Source organism: Penicilliopsis zonata (assembly GCF_001890105.1).
Source record: "Penicilliopsis zonata CBS 506.65 unplaced genomic scaffold ASPZOscaffold_12, whole genome shotgun sequence".
Taxonomy (NCBI): Eukaryota; Fungi; Ascomycota; class Eurotiomycetes; order Eurotiales; family Aspergillaceae; genus Penicilliopsis; species Penicilliopsis zonata.
Window position 1 is genome coordinate 154,309 of NW_019208921.1, and position 22,656 is coordinate 176,964.

General features: G+C 49.9%; 7 protein-coding genes across 7 annotated transcripts; 4 read left to right on the forward strand and 3 right to left on the reverse strand.

Moving 5' to 3' along the window:
• Positions 1–113: 113 nt before the first annotated feature.
• Positions 114–1,033, reverse strand: ASPZODRAFT_134310 (hypothetical protein). The gene has a single exon (XM_022723495.1). The coding sequence runs from the start codon at positions 742–744 to the stop codon at positions 367–369; it is 378 nt and encodes a 125-aa protein (XP_022579407.1). The 5' UTR covers positions 745–1,033; the 3' UTR covers positions 114–366.
• Positions 1,034–2,269: 1,236 nt separating this feature from the next.
• On the forward strand, positions 2,270–3,712 carry ASPZODRAFT_134312 (hypothetical protein). The gene is made up of 3 exons (XM_022723496.1): positions 2,270–2,570; positions 2,630–2,874; positions 2,928–3,712. The coding sequence occupies exons 1-3, from the start codon at positions 2,540–2,542 to the stop codon at positions 3,654–3,656; spliced, it is 1,005 nt and encodes a 334-aa protein (XP_022579408.1). The 5' UTR covers positions 2,270–2,539; the 3' UTR covers positions 3,657–3,712.
• Positions 3,713–5,255: 1,543 nt separating this feature from the next.
• ASPZODRAFT_134315 (hypothetical protein) lies at positions 5,256–8,413 on the forward strand. Its single transcript, XM_022723497.1, has 4 exons — positions 5,256–5,769; positions 5,886–7,088; positions 7,172–7,334; positions 7,407–8,413. Exons 1-4 carry the CDS (start codon positions 5,590–5,592, stop codon positions 7,955–7,957), a joined length of 2,097 nt encoding a protein of 698 aa, XP_022579409.1. The 5' UTR covers positions 5,256–5,589; the 3' UTR covers positions 7,958–8,413.
• Positions 8,414–8,870: 457 nt separating this feature from the next.
• ASPZODRAFT_134316 (hypothetical protein) lies at positions 8,871–10,136 on the reverse strand. Its single transcript, XM_022723498.1, has 3 exons — positions 9,594–10,136; positions 9,230–9,535; positions 8,871–9,164 (listed from the first exon to the last, which is right to left on the reverse strand). Exons 1-2 carry the CDS (start codon positions 10,063–10,065, stop codon positions 9,357–9,359), a joined length of 651 nt encoding a protein of 216 aa, XP_022579410.1. The 5' UTR covers positions 10,066–10,136; the 3' UTR covers positions 8,871–9,164; positions 9,230–9,356.
• A 162-nt stretch (positions 10,137–10,298) lies between these two features.
• On the forward strand, positions 10,299–16,816 carry ASPZODRAFT_160438 (hypothetical protein). Its single transcript, XM_022726468.1, has 3 exons — positions 10,299–10,676; positions 10,751–15,083; positions 15,138–16,816. The coding sequence occupies exons 1-3, from the start codon at positions 10,338–10,340 to the stop codon at positions 16,772–16,774; spliced, it is 6,309 nt and encodes a 2,102-aa protein (XP_022579411.1). The 5' UTR covers positions 10,299–10,337; the 3' UTR covers positions 16,775–16,816.
• A 96-nt stretch (positions 16,817–16,912) lies between these two features.
• ASPZODRAFT_134318 (hypothetical protein) lies at positions 16,913–18,422 on the forward strand. The gene is made up of 3 exons (XM_022723499.1): positions 16,913–17,334; positions 17,391–17,800; positions 17,870–18,422. The coding sequence occupies exons 1-3, from the start codon at positions 17,070–17,072 to the stop codon at positions 18,053–18,055; spliced, it is 861 nt and encodes a 286-aa protein (XP_022579412.1). The 5' UTR covers positions 16,913–17,069; the 3' UTR covers positions 18,056–18,422.
• ASPZODRAFT_134320 (hypothetical protein) lies at positions 18,330–22,274 on the reverse strand. Its single transcript, XM_022723500.1, has 5 exons — positions 21,865–22,274; positions 20,137–21,715; positions 19,048–20,073; positions 18,524–18,984; positions 18,330–18,454 (listed from the first exon to the last, which is right to left on the reverse strand). The coding sequence occupies exons 1-5, from the start codon at positions 21,874–21,876 to the stop codon at positions 18,428–18,430; spliced, it is 3,105 nt and encodes a 1,034-aa protein (XP_022579413.1). The 5' UTR covers positions 21,877–22,274; the 3' UTR covers positions 18,330–18,427.
• Positions 22,275–22,656: the final 382 nt, after the last annotated feature.

Consider the following 22,656-nt stretch of genomic DNA (forward strand, 5'->3'; position numbering starts at 1 on the left):
ACTACCGTTCTAATTTCTCTCTACTTGTATGGATTGCTTTGATGGAGTGATAGTATATTAAATGAGTGACACTATCTAGCTAATAATATAAGTTATTCGTAGATCATTCATAGTTCCGTCAATACATCACATCGTCATTCGTGACCGTCTGCAAGACAGTTATCGTTCCCAGGGAAATGGTGGACGCTGGTCCTTCATCCGAAGCTCTGTGAGAAATGTATCTCATCAAAAAAATGAGTCGGAGCCAGACGCTGTCACGGGGAGGCGTCATTTCGCGCTTAGAGTGGCGCAAAGCACTTTGAGAGCGAAATGAGGGCGAGAGAGAGAGAGAGAGAGAGATGATTTTTAGTTGCTTGTCTCTTCCCTTCATTCGCGTACCTGCCACCGCCGTTCCTCTCTTGTCAACTTGGTATACGAGCCATAGTACTCGTCTTTGTTCTCGATCGGCGTCACACAATGGACAGTCGGGGAGCCCTTGAATTGAATGTGCTTCTCAACGGCGGGGCCCATGACACCAGCGTGATGGCTCTTCTTGAGAATGCTCTTGGAAGCGCACGTGTTGGTGTAGACATATACCGGAGGCTGCAAGGACGAGAACTTCCTTGCCTGGGGACTGGCGATTGGCGAGGGAGAGACAGGCGTGCGAGGCACGACGGGCGACTTGAGCGACAGCGAGGGGCGTGCGTTTTGCACCGCAGACATGCTCAGAGAGAGCTTAGGCTTGACAGAGCGTGCAGCGTACATTTTTTGATATTGATTTCTGTCTTTTGTATTTGTTTTTGAGAAGTGGCGGTCAGGTAGTGAGGCAAAAGTTAGACGATGAAGGTGACTTTGATCAACAAAGTCGTGGTTAAAGTATGGAGGAAGACTATTAGAATATACGATTAACTTAAAAGGTAACAACTGTCTGGACCGGCCACACAGATTGAGTAAAACCAAAAATAGGTTGAAGAGAACAGAAATAGCAACACACACTGTATGTTGGAAGAAGAGGAAAGGTCTCTGGACGCAGGAGATGTCGCGCGGCTATATAGTCGCCCTTGGCTGTTGCACCACAGTCTCTGATGGGCAATATCTCTCTGTGACTTGCTGGAGGGGAGGACAGAAAAGAACCTTATTGAGAGGCTTGGTGCGAGGTGCTGGGAGAGCGTAGCCAATGAAGCACTCACAGCAGCCCTCTAAGCGCCGAGACGACGCACAACAGGCCCTCTCATCACACCTCTCCAGTTTTTTCAGCAACAGTCTGCAGGGTCTGTCCCGTCTGGCTAGGCTAATTGTTGAGCAAATATCTATGGTTGTTGATTGCTGGTGGGTGTTGGTAGGTTGAATAGACCGAGGAGGCTTCCCACCACGGCAGAGGACGGTGCGAGGGATTGGTGGGAGACTCGGGAAGATGAGAGAACGCAAGTGATGATATGTGACTGGAGACATATTCTGCACGAGATTAATCTAAATTTCCTCGTATCTGAGTGACAGGACGCAGTTGAAGTGATGTGGAGTGATAGAGAGGCGTCCTTTTCGGCAACTCCTATCTCGCCCACAGACGATGCTCATCAGTAGTAAATGGCAGAAGCCCATTAAAAAGTTCAAACTGGAGGCTGGTTGTAGCTATGGACAGTGCCTCCATTGGTATTTAGTAGAACAATATTGAGAAATTGGATGGCCATCTTCGACCCTGTGTCCACTGATGAATAGCGCTCAAATGTTTTCCATCACAGGCAAAGAAACGACTTTGGATACTCAAGATCATTAAAATGTTCAATATACTCGATATCTTGAAAGACTCATCTTCAGATCGTGGTGATACGGAGTACTCATCCAATAGATGGATTGTGTACCTAGTAGTTCAAAGTACTAAGGTGCCTGGTGCCTGGGATAAACAGTCCAGGAATGGCCAACAATAACCACATAAAAAGCATCAAATGACTCTTTCTCAAGAATAAAAAGGATTTTTAAAGTGTACTATAACTTAGCATAAGGCTTATTTATCTTTTAGGACTTGGTCAGATATAGAGTATCCATCTAACCAAAATATAACTATCCCTCAATCATGAACTCCATACAGCACCTCAGTGATTGACCAGGCATATAAAATAATTAGATATTGTATTTTATATATACTTACCTGGAGAGTTACTTATGTAAATATTTAGGTATATTAATAGCATAAATCACCTGACAACTACCTAAACTAAATAATTGTGTTGGGCTAAAGGAAGCCTCCCAAAGCGGAAGCCAACCTCCGCCATGGATCGATCCCAGGCTCGGCCCTGTTTTCATCTGGATGATCCAGTTAGCTGACTAGTGCATAGCTAAATACTCCAATGAGAAACCCACTCGAATGAGCTGTTCGCCCAACAAGGAAATGAGCTGCCAGAACCTTTGCCATGACCAGCTAACAGGTTGTTGTCGATCCGCCCGCTTCCGAGACGGATGCGGTATCCCTTGTGCATTCCAGGCATATATATGAAGCACCACGAAGCCGATTATCCTCAATCACCATGGCCCGATTAGTGGGAATTTCTTATGGAAAACCGTCATGGGGTTGAGAAACGCGGTCGAACCAGTTGGTATGGAATTAATAATTCATACGATGCTTTCCTCTCTTGAAGGAGCGCTGACAACGCAGCCATTGCGGCCATCTTCACCGCCGGAACGATCATTAACAGACGAAAGACACCCAAATCAGCTAACAGGCATGGAGTTCGTTCACCATTGCTCGAAGAGGACCCAGAAGACCAGGCCGTCCAGCATGCGTGCAGCGATGGGGAAGATGACGATGGGATAATGATTAAGAAGCCCACGCTTCAAACCCGAGTTCTGGCCTGGTTTCCGTTTCTGCTTGAGATTTGGTACTGGCTGCTCATTTATTGGGTATGGGATCGCATGCATTCAAAAGGTCCAGGATTAGGAATTGATAAGTTTAGATATACCAAGGCCTGCGCGCCCTGTCCGCCACCCTCATCCGCGACCATGCCTTGATCTTCTCCCGCGCCGAGCACCATGGGATTCAGATTCTCGCCCTCGAACGCATCGCACATATCGCCATCGAGCACGATGTGCAGCGTTTCGTGCTCGACCGCGCGCCCTGGCTGATTCCCTACCTTGCCTGCGTGTACTACTCGCACATTGTGCTCGGCGTTGTCTTCTTCGTCTACTGCTATACCTTCCTTCCGACCGCGCGGTACCAGCAGATCCGCCGCACGCTGGCTCTCGAGAACGTCATTGCCTTCATTATTTTGACTTCATGGCGGTGCACGCCTCCGCGTCTCCTGCCGGAGAAGTACGGGTTTGTCGACGTCTTAAACGGCAATGGCAATAACCCTGGTGGATCATGGACGCACAACAGGTTCCAGCTCACGATCGCCGCCATGCCCTCCCTTCACTTTGGGAACGCTGTGCTTATCGCCTTCTGTCTAGTCAGCTTCAGCCCGCACCGCCCCCTCCGCTTTCTTGCCCCCCTGTGGCCGCTACTAATGGGATTCACCATTATTGCGACAGCGAACCATTATATTTTGGATGCCGTAGCGGGCGTCTGCACCATCACGGCTGCGTACCGCTCGAACAGGGTGATGCTGGCTCTCCTGCCTGTTGAACGGACGTTCTTCAAGCTCCTTCGGTTAGAGAAGCCAGGCGAAGTCCCGTCCAAGGAGTAGTTGATGATCTCTGTATCTAGGTACATACATGACTGTATTTTTTTTTTTTGGTTTTTCATTCCAGTTCTACTTTTATCAATGGCACATAAGTTTACTGTCTTGACATTTCTTTGGCTATGGAATCGTGGACTTGGTTCCATATAAAAGTATTTCTATCTAGGTGTAGATAGACTGGATATGTCTGATTATAGTGATCTGATTATATATCAAGAGGGGAAGATAAGTAGGAGAAAAGATCTAAGGTAAGAAAAGAGTAGAATTATTCTACCTTAGGCTTAGTGATAACCTTTTATACTCATATTTAAACCTATTTATCTTAATCTTATCTTATTTCTTAAAAACAGATATCTGATATTCTCTAGATTTAACTAATTAATAATAATAGTGAAGAATTATACTGGATAAATAGACCTAGACTCTAGAGCAGTCTATGCCTATCTAAGGCAACTAGTCAAGAGATACTAAGATAGCTAAATATTTTAGTAACAAAGAGTCACCCCATCATCTTATGATATAGGATGAGCTATACGGAGTAGCTTCACCTCACCTCCACCAAGAGATAAAATTACTAATAATTAATAATTATAGTCAATAAACATAGTAACCATGCTACAATACTGTAACTACCACTATAACTAGGTAGGTACCTAACCTAGGTATGTATGTACTACTCCGTACTTGTACTACCCTCGGCCAAGTATTATTATTATGTACCCCTCGTATTTCGGTGTACAAAGTCGTGTTCATGCGGAGACAACCGGAAGCAAAGAGGGGAAACGGCCGCTTTCTCCAAATCCTTCTCCAACTCGACCCGCCACGACTCCGCACCGGATCAGCGTCAGGCATAATTGATTGTCCCACACCGGGCCGATATTCTCTACGTAAAGTCGTTAGTAATTTAATTTCATCATATAGAACACCATTAGCTGAGTAAATAGGTAAATATAGGAGAGAAGAGAGAAGAGCTACAGACTCACAGTCCTATAGAAGATACCTTCTACCTACCTCTAGGTACCTACCTAAGTACCTAGGTACCTAGGTAGTAACTTAGGTACCTCCCGTCCTAATCTCCAAGGCATAACGCTTAATAATCCGGCGGCAGTACCGTAGGTGATTGGCCCGCCGTGCCGAATTTTACCGTGGTTCTCGATTCCGACGACGGGAGCGAGCGATTTTCCCCCTGCCGACTGAATTGTGCCTGGAGGAGCTTCGGTACTACCACATTCAGGCCATCTGCTACGTGTTGTGTATATATGTACTTAGCAAACAATAACTATATATGCTCTATATACTACATATATAAATACTACCACAATTGCCAAGGTACCTACTAGTTAACTACCTACTACATATATCTCTGTCAATGTAGATCATAATAAATAGTCCCAGGCGGTGAGCTGATCCGGTGACCTGACTCGCGAGCCAAACGGAGCATATCGGCTAAAGAGGATTATCCGGGGGTCCCTGTTGGTGTGAGGCGAAAATGGAAAAAATACGAAAAGTATATGGAACATGAGAAGGAAAGAAAAGAGCAAAAAAAAAAAAATTAGGAAGTGTAGGTACTAGATAACTAACCATCACCACGGGCAAGGCAATCCTCGAGTCCCGGCATCTTCATCTAGTCCTGCCAACCCGCAACAACAACCCTTTTACCCCCCGCAATCCCCTTCGGTCTGCCAAATCCTTTCCACTCCACTCCACTCGCTCGCTCTGCGCAGCTCTGCGGTCTCTCTGGCCCCCTTCGCAGCGTTCGCCCTCAGCTGACACCTCAGAGAGAGCTTTTCTCACACCCCTCTTTAGCAATCCTCTGTCTTTCTCTCTCTCCCTCTCTCTCTTCCTCTCACTGTCTTTAGACGAAGGAGTACATTGAGATTTTTGGTTTTTTTTTTTTTCTTTAAAAAAATAGCTAATTAATCTTTTACTCCGAGACACCATGTCCAGCATCAAGGAGACTGTCAAGGCCTCCCTCGTGGGCAGTAAAGATGATTCACAGCTGTCACACCAGGCCCAGGCAAACTTCCTTCGCCATGCAGAGAAGGATGAGCAGACAGGGGAGTTGTATATGTCAGAGGACAGCTTCATTGAGGCGATTGCCCCTAAGCAAGAAGATTATGTGAGTCACTTTTTTTTGGGGGGGGGTTCAAGGACCGATTGCGTATCTGCAAGAAGAGAAAAATATATATAAACAGAAAAAAAAAACTCCTGGCTGATTCTTTATTCAATACCTAGCACAAAATTAAACGCGAACAATATGGTATCCTGTTCCAGGTCGCGGACAGACGGCGTGCGGGGAGACTGTCCCTCTCCGACTGGGCCACCTTCGAAAACCTCCTGGCGAAGCCCGATGCCGAGTACGAGATTGCCTTTCGCCTTTTCGATGTCGAGGGAACTGGCGCCGTCAACTTTGATAACTTCCAGAAGCTGTACAACCTGAGCAAGAGTGCCGATAGCATACCGTTCGACTGGAACTCCGAGTGGGCGTCGCTCTACACTGGCCGCACAAAGACTCGTCATGACATGACATACCCGCAGTTTGCGCAGATGCTTCGCGGTCTGCAGGGCGAGCGCATCCGCCAAGCGTTTCACCTGATGGACAAGGATGGCGATGGCTACATCGAGCCTGAGGACTTCCAGCGCATCATTCTGGAGACCTCGAAGCACAAGCTGTCGGACTATTTACTCGACAACCTCCCCTCCCTCTGCAACATCTCCGCCGGCAGCAAGATCTCGTACGCGACCGTTCGCGCCTTCCAGAACATCATGCGTGAGATGGACATGATTGATCTGATCGTGCGCGAGGCCACCAAGAAGAGCGACGACGGCAAAATCACCCGCACCGATTTCCTGAACGAAGCTGCAAGAATCACTCGCTTCTCTCTTTTCACCCCCATGGAGGCCGATATTCTCTTCCACTTCGCCGGGTTGGATGCCCCCTCCGGTAGACTCGCGCAGAAAGATTTCGCCAAGGTGATCGACTCGTCGTGGCGTACGTCCTTCGCCGTAGCGGGCCAGGCAATCTCGTCTGCCTCGGGTGCGGCGCACAAGGCGGCCGAGAAGACCAAGTCTCTTCTGCACAGCGTTCTGGAGTCCGCCCACCATTTCGCGCTCGGCTCCATTGCCGGCGCTTTCGGCGCTTTCATGGTCTACCCTATTGATCTGGTCAAGACCCGCATGCAGAACCAGCGCTCCAACCGCCCGGGCGAACGCCTGTACAACAACTCCATCGATTGCTTCCGCAAGGTGATCCGCAATGAAGGTTTCCTGGGTCTGTACTCTGGAGTCTTGCCTCAGCTCATCGGTGTGGCGCCAGAGAAAGCCATCAAGCTTACCGTGAACGACCTGGTCCGTGGCCATTTCACCAACAAGGAGAACGGAAAGATCTGGTACCCCTATGAGATTCTGGCCGGCGGTACTGCTGGAGGTTGCCAGGTGGTAAGTCTAGCCCCCCCCCCCCCCCCCAAAATTAAATGCTCTCGATTCCCGTTCCTGTGCTTGATGCTAACGGTTGTATACAGATCTTCACCAACCCTCTCGAAATCGTCAAGATTCGCCTCCAGGTCCAGGGTGAAATCGCCAAGACCCTCGATGGTGCCCCTCGTCGTTCGGCTCTGTGGATCGTGAAGAACCTTGGTCTGGTGGGATTGTACAAGGGAGCGAGCGCCTGCCTTTTGCGTGATGGTAAATATAGACTTGCTCTTTCGGTTTTTTGAACAGAAAGAAAAAGAAAGAAAAAGACTGACTCGTGACTAGTTCCCTTCTCTGCGATTTACTTCCCCACCTACGCTCACCTCAAGTCCGATCTGTTCGGTGAAACCCCGACCCAGAAGCTCGGAATCGTCCAGCTTCTGACCGCGGGTGCCATCGCCGGTATGCCGGCTGCTTACCTGACGACCCCCTGCGATGTGATCAAGACGCGTCTGCAGGTCGAGGCTCGCAAGGGTGATACCAAGTACACCGGCCTGCGCCACTGTGCCCAGACCATCCTCCGCGAGGAAGGCTTCAAGGCTTTCTTCAAGGGAGGCCCTGCCCGTATCATCCGTTCCTCGCCTCAGTTCGGTTTCACTCTCGCCGCCTACGAGCTTCTGCAGGGATGGCTTCCCATGCCTGGCTCTCACGAAGAGATCACCCCCGCCGGCCAAATTGAGCCTGGGGTCGGTCTGCAGGGCGCCAAGGCCCCGCTCCCCTACCTGAGGTCCAGAAACGCCCTGAAGCTCATCATGGATCTGGATGTGAACTTTGGTCGGATCAAGATCCCCCAGTCCCAGAGCTGGCCTTCCTTCTTGCAAAACTCCAAGCAATGATTTTTTTTTTTCGCAACTCTTGTTTTGAAAGCGATTGATCGTCAATTTTTTTTCCTATTTTTCCACCCATATTCTCCCTCCCTCTTTTGCATTATATTTTTTGTTTCCCCCCCCTCCCTCTGCATGAGCATGAGCATGGGGGTTCAAAATGAAAAGCCCTTAACCTGGATATCCTCCACACAAATGTTTTAGGGACCGCTACTACCCACCCACAAAGTCTACACATACCTCTCTGTTTTCCTTTCTGTTCATTATCATGTCCCCCCACCCATCCATTACCCTCCCCCTCCCCCTGGGGACACCGCTAAATACTCGTGGATTGTAACAACAGCAGATAGACTTTGAAGGGCGGCTGTCGTTTTTTACATAGATGACCAGCCTCCCTTTCTTTTCCATTGCAGAGCCACTCTTGGGGTCTTCTTGCAATTCTGAATACAATAGATGATCCTGTGCTACCTAGTCTGTTCTACTCGGATAGAGAAAGTTGAGGAGCGAAATCTTATAGTCGTAAGTGTAATAAGCCATGATCCTATGCACATTATACTCGTAGTTTGGCTTACTGCCGTTACAAACCCGTGCGGCATCGTGTCAGTTCAATAGGGATACTACACATGAAATAGGTGGTCATTAACTATCTGAGTACCTAGCCACTAAGAGCGACCTTGATGGAAGTGAGGAGGAGACCTCAAAGCTATAAAGGGTAATGAAACCATAGAAACCCCGTTCCTCGTCGGTCTGAGCTCGACGAAAGCAAAAAGAACTGGTATCATTTCGTCTGGCTTCATGGTCCCAAACGCTCAAACGGTAAGGTAAGCGAGGCAAATACATGAGTTGGACGTAAAGACGGCTTTCTATTTCCATGTCAAGAATTTCTGCAGAAGCCAGCGTCTCCATTGCTTGACGTATATCGAATCAAAATATATTCTCCAAAAAAGATGGGTGAAGATATGGATGGATAGTCGTTGGATTAGATATAAATTAATATTTCATACAGACCGACCCCTAAAATGACCTGGACACTACCTAGTATTGCTTGGATCGATGACAATAGTATGCAAAATCTGTGGAATTGGATATACGGGTATCAAGTATGGAGTAGCTATGTAGGACTGTATAGATAGTTATATGCACGTGGTGAGATAACAGAAATATGGCTGAAACGGGTGAGCCTGCAGATAAGAGATCTTCTGCCGTATAGTATGCTGATCTGGAGTTAGGTTAGACTGTTAGTGCTAGGTAGTCACGAAGAAAACGAAGAAGGACTGACTGTACTCAGAAATTGAAAGCTTGAGGCTTGGGTTGATTCTTTGTTATACAACGAACGTTTCATGTAAAGAAAGATCTTTAAGATGAGATTTGACTCGAAGGAGCGTTCTGCATTGAGGCGTGGCTTGAGGTATCAAAAGAAGCCGGCCTTTCTCAGTGGGCGCTTGGCTTTTGGGGGTTCATCATCGACTGTACTTGACTTGGAGGTATCTGGCGATTCTGTGGGTGCCGGGGAAGGAGGTTGGTCTTTGTGGTCGGCTTGGGAGGCTTTCTGGTGCCATAACGAATCTTCTTCCTCAATCTCTCGCAGCACTAGTTCGCACAAAAAGGTCAGAATGAAACTATGAGCAATATATGTGGCAAGTCATACCTTCTCCCCATTCTCTTTCCTTTGCTTCATCGCCCGTTCCTAGCATTTTCTCCACGTCCACCTTCTCCCCCCGCTGGATCTTCTCGATGACTTCTTTGAGAAGCCGGATCTTCGCATCCGTACTGCGCGTGTACCCGGCGTAATCGTTCTTCAACCCGATCATCCGAATGGCCTGCGAGCCGATCAAAATGAAGATGACGATGTAGAAACTGGCGGGGTTCCATTCCTTGTTCTTTTTTGCAACACCAGGGGATTTGCGTGCGGACCATCGATTTCGAATAAACTTGGGAATAATCATCGACCATACCGAAGCCTGAGCAAGGCGCGGAAGAGAATCAGAAGTGGACTGGAGACGGAGCTGTTGCGTTAATGGGCTGATACGGCGACATTGTCGGTTCATATGCTGTGGGCGGCACCATCCTGATGATAGTGGACAAATTGAAAATCTCCTTAAGCCTAGTTGTGTGGCCATGACTAGATCGATGGTTTTTGGGACCGAATCCGTCGAAATTAACTGTAGAGGAATTATTATCACCAACTCTCATTGACGCAAGCCTGAGAAAAACGCCCAGGTTGGAGTGAAGATAGGCTATTCCTAATTAGGCCTAGCATCAGCGGCCGTTGCTACGACAACCAAAACAGTTTAGCCCAGTGCGTGATTTGGGACCCGCGATGTCAGATCGAAGTGGCCTGGAGCATCATCCAACTCGCGAATTGCCGGCTTCTGCTGCTTGATCACCCACCATGGCTGTCGCAGGGCTGTTACCCGATTCTACCGTTGACTCAGTCAAGTCAGCTGTTAGATCTTCCACGACATGCTCGACATCGACGGTTTCGTCGCTCCAAACACTTCTCCGGGGGACAACAAAAGCGACTTTAGCGATTGAAGCCAAAGCGATCAAGAAAGATACCAAGACCAGGACCAGAGAAACGACCAGTCGTCCGGTTTCGAGAACGGCTAGAGCCAAGAGCATAGGGAATGATGTCGCGTCGCAAGGTGGGCGACTATCGACCCAGGAACGCCTCGTTCTGGCAACGGAGGTGTTTAATTCGACCCTCAAGACACTTTCGGATTCACTGAAGGTGCACCTTTGCCTCTTATTAATGGATCTGGCTTCTTCAATAGTGGCGGGCTAACATAGAGTTTGATTTCATAGACTCCTCTACGGTCAACTTCTCCGAACCGAGCTCAAGCACCTCCTCGAAAGAAACAAGACTCAAATTCGAAACAGACAGTGAAAGAGCCTCGTGGAGAGAATGGGGTATCCGCAGTGGCTGAATGTGCGCGTTTAGCACTCTCTTGTCTCCGGGCTCTGAAAACAGAACAGTCGTCACAGGGAGATCTGTTCCCGAATATTCAGTTAGAACAGGGTGCTTGTGTTTTGGCGGGGAAGCTCATTTCATTGGGTTTGAACGAGCTGGCATTCAAAGAACTCTGTAGCCTGAAGAAGCGGATCCAAAGGTACCTCGAAGACAGCAATCACGACCAGAAACCCAACGAAGAGCGTTCGAAATCAAGAGGTGCACCGGAAGATGAATCAACCAGGGAGAGCCTTATAAGCATGCTGTCATTCTCGAGTATTGGAAAAGAAAAGGGCCTCCATGCATTGTTGGTATCATTCCAAGCAAATGCACTTCGCCTCGCTGCGGCTGAGAAGAAAGCGTCTGTGGTACAGAGGCTTTATCCTGCTATTCAGACCTTGAATCCGTCAAGTCCAACAAAGGTCATTCTTGCAGTAGTGGAATCTGGAGGTCTCACCAAAGATAAAGCAGCTCTTCAGTTACAGATTCTATCAAGCACAATCCTTTCCATGACCCAAAGGTCCTCAGAAAATGGGACCTCTGCAGGAGATTTGAAGCCAATAACTTCGCTATGCATGCAGATACTTGCTCTTGAGACACGCTGCCTAGGATGGAAGCTCTCTGGTCATGTGTGTGATGAAGGCAAGGAGATGTGGGATCCTTTGGCACGCTATCTTGCAAGCTTCGTCCACCAAGATTCTGGAATTCAAAAATCCGAGTTCGCAATGCTTTACAAAAATATTCTCCGGGTGCAGTCTATTGTGTCTTCAGTAAAGAAGACATCGACTAGGGATACGATTTCGGTGGCTAAAATTGCTACTCTTTTGGGACAGCTTGCACAGGAAGCAGGTTGCTTTGAGGAAGCATTGAAGCTATTCAATGAATCCACCGATCCACTTAGCGCGGCGCAGTCTATCACTCTCGGCACAGTTTATTGCAAGATTGCATTAATTCATTTCCAAGTTTCACGATCCACTGGTCAATCGACACCAAACGCTGCATCCGACTCTCTGAAAAATGCTACAGCAGCCTTGGGGCTGCACTTGAAAGGCAGTGCTAGCGACCTTGATGAGCTCCTTGTGGAGGCGGCCAAACTGAAAAAGTTGGCCATATCCTATCTTGGGGATACGGTATTGAAAGAACGTGAGAAACGCTCGGAGGGAGTAGACCTCCCTGGCCAAGTTCGGGAATATCTTCAGGGTTTTGTACGGTTCATTCGTCGATATATTGGATCTCGCCCTCAAGATGATGCTCAGCCAAAAGAGCACGAACTCTTTCAAGCAAGAGTTCAATCCTCTTGGAACATCGCTCTCGCCGCCGTTGATTCAGCTGTGGCTGTGGGGAAGTTATCAGTTGTATCCTCTCGACCACCTTGGAACGACATGTTGGCCATCCTGAGCGATTGCCAGCGCTTACTAGTCACTCTTTTGGAAGCGAAGCCAGATTGCCAGGAGACTGATAATGTTGGAATGGGCTTGGTCAAACTCTCCAATCTGTTTTGGTCCCGTTATCTGAAAGAGAGGGAAGCAGGCAAAGACCACAGAGATCTGCTACCACTTCTGAAACACTCAACTGGGCTGCTATCGCCTTGTTTGACTTCTCACAGGGAAACTGGTTTTGCAGCGCTAAAATTCGAAAGGCTTGCACACTTATGTCTGGACGCCAATATGATAAAGGAGTCCGAGAAAGCGTTTCGTCACTCAATCCAAGAGCATATCAGCGCCGGTGCCATACAACCTGCTTCCCAGAATCCCTCTCAAAGCCACCCTCATAGTTTCTGCCGTGATTCAGGGAACGCAGGACTTTCTCTCATCCGCGTACTCACCTCGTACATAAAGATGAAAATCCGGCGGAAAGAGCTCAAGACACCGGAGCTTTTCGATGACGATTCATTAGAAATCAGCGAAAGAGGTTTTTTGTTGGAGTTACAAATGAATTTACTCGCTGATCTGTACCAGCATGCTCACAGTCAAGAAGCTTTTAGATGCATGTTTACTGCTGTCGTCACCAGACTTCTTGACTTTTATCAACCCGATGTCTATCCTATTCGCCGAACTCGTGTTATCCTTCATGCTCTACGGCTCGGTCTCAATCAGCAAAACTGCGTTGAACTATCATTGTTAAGTAGCCTTGAAGAACAAGGCGCTGCTGTCATCGAGATTGGCACACAGATTTACGATGATGTCGACTTAGCGGACTTTGCAACACATCTCGAGAATTCCTTACGACTTACTCTTGGGCTCCACCATGGACGACTGTCATCAGATGAACTCAGCAATATAGTGTCGTCTTGGGCTTCAATGACTCAAAGCTGCGGTGATTGGCAGTCCATTGAATCATGTGTCCATGATACAGATTACTGGATCATTCAGCTAAAGTCATTGGTTGACTACACGGAGATCTTTGGCCTGTGGAAGACTCAACTAGCAGCTCTTGAGCTGGTCTTGCGCGTTATGGAATTGCAGGAGAATACCGATTATTCGGAGATAACCATTCTGCTGTCCCGTCTTGCATTGCATTACTGCCGTCTTGGGTATTGCAAGAAAGCGGCAGTCATGCTTTCCCGCGCCGAAATGTACATGGAAAAACGTTCTGTTTCATGCCTAGCAACTCTCTCGTGCAAACTGGCCAGGGTTGATTACCTTCTTGAAACCGGGAAGGTCGATACGGCAGCGCAAGTTCTTTCATCTGCGAAAGGCCTTTACGACTCTCACCATACCGCCGAGGACCCAACGTCGCTCAGTTTTCAAGCCAAGATTGCGTGGGAGAGGTTGGTTGCTGACGCTGTTTTCATGCAATCCCGCTTGTCCTTTGCGCAGGGTTCAGCAGAGCGCGCTCTCTTCTTCTCAAAACTCTCGGTAAAACTCAACTGCAGAATTTGGGCTAAGATTGAAAGGCTGTCTCAACGGCAGCTGGAGAAAAGTACGAAAATCGAGAGCGATTCTAGCGTGAATACTGTAGCAGAGGGAATTGCAAACCTTAACTTATCCCAAAGCTCATCTCCCTCTGACGGATCAATCACCTACACTCAAGGTGCTCCCTTTTGGCCTCACATCGGCTCGCATCATACCAGCTTGTTGAACCTCGCCACGCTTTCGGCTCATTATGGCCTATTCCAAGACGCCGTCTACTACGGAGAACAGGCATTGAAGATAAGCAAGACTCTCAATGCAAACGTGCGCTTGATTGGCTGTCAGGCCCAGCTCGGCTACTATTGGATATGTGGCGGTCATCTGTCAAAAGGCCAAGAGCTCCTAGAAATGGCACAAGGAATGTCACAGCAACTTGAGGGCTGTATGGAACTGGTTTCTCTTCAGATGAGCCTTGCTGCCCTCTACAAAGCGCAGGGCCATCATGAAGAAGAGCTCCTCGCCCTCACTGAGGCTAACACGCTGCTTTCTAACATCATCCAGACCGATCATCCTGACGCTAGCCCCGCGTCTTCGGCTGTATCGGGTCTAGAAGAGAAGATGGGGAAATTACGCGTTCGTGAGCCTAGTCGAAAGACCCGACAGCAAACGACGGCAGTGACTACGACGACTCGCAGAACTCGCACAACGACAACCAAGACGGCTACCAACAAGGGACAACAGAACGCAGAGGCAACAACTTCTCTGGCAACAGAATCAAATTCGCTTCTTAGGCTGAAAGGAGATATTCTTCGCTATCAGGCTGCGTGCGCTCGTGAACTGAGTAACTTTGACAAGGCCGAGGCCCTTTTGAGTGATTCCCGCCAGTTTGCAACATCTACAGGCAGCCGAATCTCTCACCAGATAGGAATGAGTGAGCATCTGCTTGCTGATGCGATCCGCCACCTTGCAATGCACGCAGTATATTGCGTTCTTCCAGAGTCCACTATTTCCCTGCCATCTCTGCAACCAGTCGACGCGGTTGCGCAGAAGGAGCCGGTTACCACCGCCAAATCCTCAGCAACATCTACTCGCAGGGCTAAGGCTGCCCCTGCGAGAGGAACCAGATCACGGGCTCAGAAAGCAACTGAAGACTTTTCTCTTATGCTCTCGAAGGCTGGGGAGTGCTTGAACGAGATATTACCGCAGGCGACTACTCTTGGTTCGACGCTCGACAGCCATGCGGCATCATGCTTGTTGAGTCGCATCTCCATGCTATCACATGCCACAGTTCCTGGGTGTTCGACAACATGGGCCCAGGCCCCTGCCACTGTGAACGGTTAGTGACGGACAAGAAGCATCCCTCGTAAGATTTCGCTGACAAAAGAAATAGAATATGGACGTATTGGGGCCTTTGCCCGAGAGCGCATGGCAATTGAAATTGATAAACAGCTCGCCGACTTCTCCGATCCTTTGCTTTGGGTCAATTCGCAAGCCACAGGCACTCAAGCAGACACGAATATAAGCGCGGACTTTAACCAAAAGTATATCGAAATCCTGCCGGAAAACTGGAATGTTCTTTCATTGTCATTGAGCGCAGATCGTTCCGAGTTTGTGGTTTCGAAGTTGTGCAAAGGACGGTCACCCTTTCTTTTGAGGCTACCTTTGAAGAGAGGCAATTCCGAAGACGGAGATGAAGAAGAGGAGGAACAGTTTCTCTTCTCGGATGGAAGAGAAGAGATGCAGGAGATCATCAAACTAGCAAACAAATCCGCCCATGATGCCAAGGCCCAAACCGACAAGCAATCCAAGAAGGAATGGTGGAAGATCCGCGAGTCCGTTGACCGACGTCTAGAGAATCTTTTGGAGAACATTGAGAACGTTTGGTTCGGCGGATTCAGGGGTGTTTTCTCGCCGGCACCCCTCCAGACCGTTCACTTATCACGATTTGCAGCCTCATTCCATAACATTCTCGACAAGCATCTCCCATCTCGGCGCAAGGGTGGAAGAAATGTGAATGCCAAATTGACTCTGCATCAGAACGTCCTTGAGCTCTTCACTGGACTTAAAGATCTAGTGGAGCACAAAGATCCTGAGGAGTGTCTGATGGATCTCCTCTACTTTGTTGTGGACATTCTACAGTTCCAGGGGGAACGCAACGCATACGATGAAATTGATTTTGACATGATGGTTGTCGAGACTCTGGACGCACTGCGAAGCTACCACGAAAACATCCAACACGAACCAGTGCGGCAGCCTCAGCACACCGTGCTAGTTCTTGACAAGGCCCTGCATCTGTTCCCGTGGGAATCTCTACCATGTCTTCAAGGGTTACCTGTTACTCGGGTTCCGTCCCTAGAATCGCTCCGTGACAGAGTCTTGCAGTTACGGCACGACTTTGGGGATGCAGCTAGACAGAGAGCTTCCATCGACCGGAACAATGGCACCTACATTCTCAATCCTTCCGGTGATCTGAAATCAACACAGGAGACTTTCGAGAAAGATCTCTCTGGGCTGGAGCAGTGGACCGGTATCGCCAAGCGGGAGCCTTCGGAGGAGGAATTCAAGGAGGCCCTGGAAACGAAGAGCATATTCCTGTACTTTGGACACGGCAGTGGTGCGCAGTATATCCGCGGCCGAACGATCAAACGGCTGGATCAATGCGCGGTAACTTTCCTCATGGGCTGCAGCAGCGGTGCTTTGACCGAGTCTGGAGATTACGAGCCGTATGGAACGCCCATGAACTACCTTCATGCCGGGAGCCCTGCGTTGGTCGCCACGCTCTGGGACGTCACGGACAAAGACATTGACCGTTTTTCCGCCTCAACACTGGAAAAATGGGGACTCCTTGGAACGGATTCAACCAAGAAAGGCAAATCCAAGGCCACTGGAAAGGCGCACGACGACTTTCCAGAGGATACTCGTGTTGGCCTCGATGAAGCTGTAGCCCAGTCCCGGTCCTCTTGCGTGCTGAAGTACTTGAACGGAGCTGCGCCAGTTATCTATGGCATTCCGGTGTTTTTGGATTAATCGGGTGTATATAATATGAGACGAATTATGAATATTCCTTCCTATTTTCTTAGTCATGGATATTATCCATGGTATTTGATACAAGAAATAATTCCAGCTTGTGTAATTGTTTTCAAAAGCTCCTCCCTGCGGGGTAGTCGTTGATAGGAAAACTTTCCCCTCACGCTCCCCCACCGGCCCACGTCCGACAGAAGCTTCTTATCAAAACGTATATATAAACTAGATCTATATCTGCGGTCCCTGGCCACTCCGAGCATTGTGGAAATCCGAGACCTCGTCTAACACAAGGTTAACCATGTCCGTCACTACAAAAGCGACCATCGCCTCGTTCGGCGGCAAGCTGCTCAAGCTGAGCCACCAGGCGACCACGACGCGCTGCGAGATGGCCTTCAACCTCTACCTGCCGCCTCAGACGTTCCAGGACCCGGCTGCCAAAATCCCCGTGCTGATCTACCTGTCCGGGTTGACCTGCACGGCTGACAATTGCTCCGAGAAGGGCTTCTTCCAGCATGGGGCGAGCAAGCGGGGGATTGCCGTCTTGTATCCTGACACGAGTCCCCGTATGTTTTATTTGAAGCCTTTTTTTTGGGCAGCGTATTTTGCTAAGAGGTATTAGGCGGCCTTGATATCCAAGGAGAAAACGATTCCTGGGATTTCGGCACGGGGGCAGGCTTCTACGTCGACGCGACGGAATCCCCCTACAAGGAAGGGTACAACATGTACAGCTACGTGACGGAGGAGCTGCCGCAGACCGTGTTTGCGGCATTCCCCCAGCTGGACGCTACTCGGGTCAGTATCACGGGCCACAGTATGGGCGGGCACGGCGCCCTCACTTTGTTCCTGAAGAATCCCGGGAAATACAAGTCCGTCTCTGCATTTGCGCCTATCTCCAACCCGATCAACTGTCCGTGGGGCCAGAAGGCGTTCAACGGCTATCTCGGCTCGGAAAGTGAGAAGTGGAAGGCGTACGATGCCACCGAGCTGGTGAAGAAGTGGAAGGGGGATTTGAATTTGCTTATTGATGTGGTATGTATCAATTGAAAAACATGCATGCCTCAAACCCCTCCATTCGGCCAAGTTATTGAAATAATCTAGGGCACCGGCGACAACTTTTACAAACAAGGCCAACTCCTCCCGGAGAACTTCGAGGCTGCTGCGCGCGAGGCAGGCGTGGCAGGCGTGCAGGTTCGGTACCAGCCTGACTACGACCACAGCTACTTTACCATGGCGACGTTTGCGGATGACCATGTTGACCATGCGGCCCGGTATCTGTTTGCATAGTGCGTCTAGCTTGCGTCTTGACTCTTCACACTTTCTGATGGGTTTCATGGCTAGTTCAAAATTCAGGGCAAGTATATAGTGTCATGAAGACTATAGGTAGCTTATCCTAGATACTCGATCTACTTTAGACATCATCTTCATTTTTTTCGTACTAAGCAAAAGGGGAGGGGGGCCGTGATTGGAATGCTGAACGCCAGACATGCAATGCATCGGACTATATAATTCTTTTCCTAGATATGAGATCGCATGGATAGGTATCGGATGGACCGAGAAGAAGGAAGACATGAACAATGAACATGGACATGGGCACGTAACACCGGGGGGGGGGAATCTAGAGTAACAGAGAAAATACAGGATGGGAGAAATGTATGTTCATGCACTGAGGCGTTGAATGAATGTCTAAATATTTGATTAGTAAAATGATCGAGAGAGAGAGAGAGAGAGAGAGAGAGAGAGAGAGAGACTTACTGGGAAAAACTGCCGGAACCCCTTCATGTCCAGACGGTCCAAGGCATTCACAAATTCCTCAATCAGATCAGAGCCCATGCCTACGCCCGGCAGCTCGCGGGTGCGCAGGTATTCGGTGTACTCGGCGCCCGTCTTGCTGTAGATGGTGCGCTGCAAGGCTCCCGCCTCTGCAAGAACCTGCTTCGCCTGCGCATCCTTGGCGTTGAAGGACGGGGTGGCCGGGAGGGCCCAGCATAGCGGGGAGAAGCGGGTGATCATGAACTGGCCAAAGCCTGGCAGTCCAGTCTGGGAAGGGGGGGTGATGATTCCGTTCGCCGGCTCGACGGTCAGGTCCGGGCCACCCCAGGAGCTAGCCATCTTCGACAGCACGGAGAAGGCCATTTTCGCTGTTGTAAAGTCTTCTACGTCTTTGGCAAAGTGCTCGATGGTCGAGATGACGGTTTCAAAGATTGGTTGGTTCCCTGTAATGGAGTAATTAGAATGGATACCTTCTTTCGATGGGGGAAAAAAAAGATAGGACTGACGCTCGCTGATGATGACGGAACCAAGGTCGTTGTTCAGCACAGCAAGCAGGAAATTGAGATACTCGCGTTTCAGTTCTGCCAGCTGGATCTCGTCATCAGTGCCCGTTGTCGGATCCGCGATGCCTGAAAAGACACGCTGCAGGAATGGAGTGAGGAGGGCGTCGAGAATCGCATATATTTCAGTCTTGAACCCAAAGATGACTTGGTCCAGGAGCCGCAGGAACAAGGCCATCTCGTCCCGAGATGAAGTCTGCGTCAAGAGGCCGTCGATCCACCGCGGAAGCTGAGGCAAAATTCTGGCGCCCAGAACCCCAATCAGGCGGGAGAACGCAAAGCGGGAGGCCGTTCGGATATTGAACGAGCCCTTGAGGGACTCAAGTGCGACAAGGGTCGCTTCGGATACCTGAACAAATGCTTCGGAGACCTCGGGGGCCGGGAGAGCGGAGGGAGAGGTCGTGCCGGGCATCCAATCCGAGAAGCCACGGGCCAGTGTGCCCAGCGCCATGATGTGGTGGTGGATCTGGAGGATAGATCGCTCGTCGTCGGCTTTTGCGGCCGCCAGGTTCCGCTCCATATCAACGAAGATTGGATTCAGGACGGATTGAGCGTACAGGACCTGCTTGTCCGCCGTCACGCCGGGGGTGGAGCAGATGATCCCGATTGCCTCGAAGAGATACAATTGGCTGTTGAAGACAGCATCAGCCGATCCTTCGTGGTCCTCGGAGGACATTTCATCCCCATCGGCGCCTTCTGACGGCACCTCTGCCTGGATGACCAGAAGGCTGCCAAGCGCTTCAACGACCGTCTGCGCCACGTTGCCGATGTGAGTCCGCAGATGCTTCACTAGCCGCTGGAACAGATACCAGGATCTCGTCTTGACTTTCTTAACTGGATGATGCACGAGCTGCAGGAAACTTTCAAGAACCCCGGGGATGAGGTGTGTGTGGTGGTGGAAGAAGGAGCTATAGCGAACGCAAATCTCCATATATTGAAGCTGTGTAGCAGGGTGGGTGAAAGAGCGAATATCTAACAATGAGCTTATGTATATATATAAAAAAAGAGATGGGGGGGGGAGTTAAAGCTACTTACCAGACTCGACCATGCGGAGCATCATCTCAATGAGACGCTCAGCAGCAGGGTTATTGGGGGTATTCTTGGTGTAGAGACTGCCGCCCTTGACAGCAAGATCGCCAAAGAGGAACATCTCGTGCAGGGCAAGGTCGAGGTCCCGCCAGTCGAGGTGGGATCCGGGCTGGCGCAGATTCTCAAAGGTGGTGCCGACAACTTCGGAGACGGCATCGATGTAGAGCTGCTCGTTGACGGAGGCAACGATCTGTTGAAGGACAGCAAGGCGCTTGCGTAGGTCCTGAAACTCGGCCTCGTCTGTCTGTTCGTCCTCGTCGCCCCAGGAAGAGGTCTCGTCGTAGCGCATCTTGGCGATAATCGCCTTGAGGATGGGGAGCATGATGGTGGAGTTTTGGGCGGCGAGAGATGAATTGGTCTTGACAACCTTGCGGAAGTAGGACAGGAGGTCGTTCACGCAGGGGATGACGGTCGAACACACCTCGTCATACTCGTCGGAGAAGAAGCGGAGGATATGCGTCAGGAAGGTCTGCAGGAGCCCACTGGCTTTCTCCTTGGCATCGGCGGCAACTGCGTCGTTCTCCAGCACTCGCACGATATCGATGACGGTGATGTTGACCAGTTTCGCCACCGTCTCCGCCAGATCCGTGTCGTACTTTGAGGTGAACCGGTTGTCACGCAGGGGGGGACTGTTGGAGAGCTGGGAGACGATGGTATCGAGGTTGAGGAAGATGATCATATCAATCTTGTCCTCGGCCTTCATCTTCTTGCCGATGATCTCGGTGAAGACGTCGACCGCAGCGTCCCGCACCTTCTCCTCGCCAAGGCGCAGGTCGGCGTTCTGCGCCCGGGCGAGCTGTTGGAACAGCAGGTCCAGCATGGTCTGGTTCACGACGAGACCGATATCGATCCAGCTGACCCAGCTCCCCACAGCCTTGAGAGACATCTCGACGATGGTATCATTGCCGTCACGCCACGCGGCCAGGATCTCTTGCCATGAAGTCACGATCTTCTGCACATCCCGCTGGCGGATCAGGTCTTTGAGCGAGTTGGCCTTGTCCTGCTCCGGGCGCGAGCGCGAGACTAAGACGTCGCCGATCTCGTCATGGATTGAGTTGACGACCCGTAGGTAGAAGATGATGCCGAGTGCGTTGTCGCGGGTTGTGCTGGCGGAGGTCTTGTACGTCAGACCGAGCAGGTCGTCGAAAAAGGTCTCCCAGCCACCGGGGTAGAGGGCAGAGAAGAGGAAGGTCACGGTCTGGGCGATCTTGTTCTGGATGCTAGGGGAATCAGGTTGTGCCGCGGTGCTGTCCGGCCCGTACATCTGCTGCAGATACGCCAGCAGGCTCTGCTTCACGAACCCCAACGCCTGCAGATCGATCATTCCAGCCTGCGCGGCACTATTGACCACCTCCAACGCGACATGACGCACAATCTCCGAATGCTGCGGAGTCTTGGTAAAGATAGCCAGGCAAACCTGCCATCCTGCGGGATCGGAGCGGAGCTGGTTGAGAAACTCGAACGCTTGCCCCTTGAGGGCCTGGTCGGAGGTATGGTTGCCGGCGATTTCTATGGCGTTGACGATCTGGAAATACTTAGCATCTAGATATAAATTTCATTCTTTTCGCCTCTTTTTCCAATTTATTTCCCCTCGTTTTTTTTTTCCCGACGTGCCTAATCAACGAGGGGCACGAGGGGCACTGCAACCCGAATTCTCGGGGGACAAAATCCTACCTGATCTTCCATATTCGACCGGCCGGCTGCCTTCAGAGCCAGAGGGACTCGGAAAGCGATAGGGAGAGGGAGCAGGAGAGGGCGTGCGGTGCCAGACGACGGACGGTGTTGATTTTGTGGGCAATTCTTCAATGTGGGGGGGGGTGTGGTTTATCTCAAGAAGTTATCGAGCCATGGGTGGCACAGGCGGTGAGACAGACGAGCAAAGGGCACCGAGTCAGACGTCTGTACAGACAATGAAGAGGGAGAAACAGTCGAGGGTCACTTGTATCTCTGGCCTGGAATGACGCAGATTCGAGATGACGGTGTATATGGAGCACGTTGACCTTGTGTGGTGTTCCAAGCCCAAGGTTTTGGCTCCAGGCACTCCCAGTGGCCTGCCGCTTGGAGCCACTATTGTTATATTGCAGGGATGGGCCAGATAGCTATCAGCTCATGCCTGAAGATGCATTAACATTTGAATATTTGTCTGTGCTTGGGGCTTTCATCAGGTGTTCCTTCACTAGAAATAATCCCTCGACACAATAATACCTCCAGCTAAGCGGATAGAACATCTCAGGTAAGACCTATGAACTATCTTTCTAATATGACCCAAGTCTTTTGAGATAATATTAATTTCCTAAGAGATATACAGATTGAATAATGTCTGAGACAAGGAATTTTCAAACTATAGGAATTAGAATACAGCTCTTAACAGAATATTCTGATATATTCTAAAAGAGATATCTTCCTCGTTGGAAATATAAAATTCATTAGTTCCGATGGTTGAGACTGTCTTGGACGTTGTTTTCC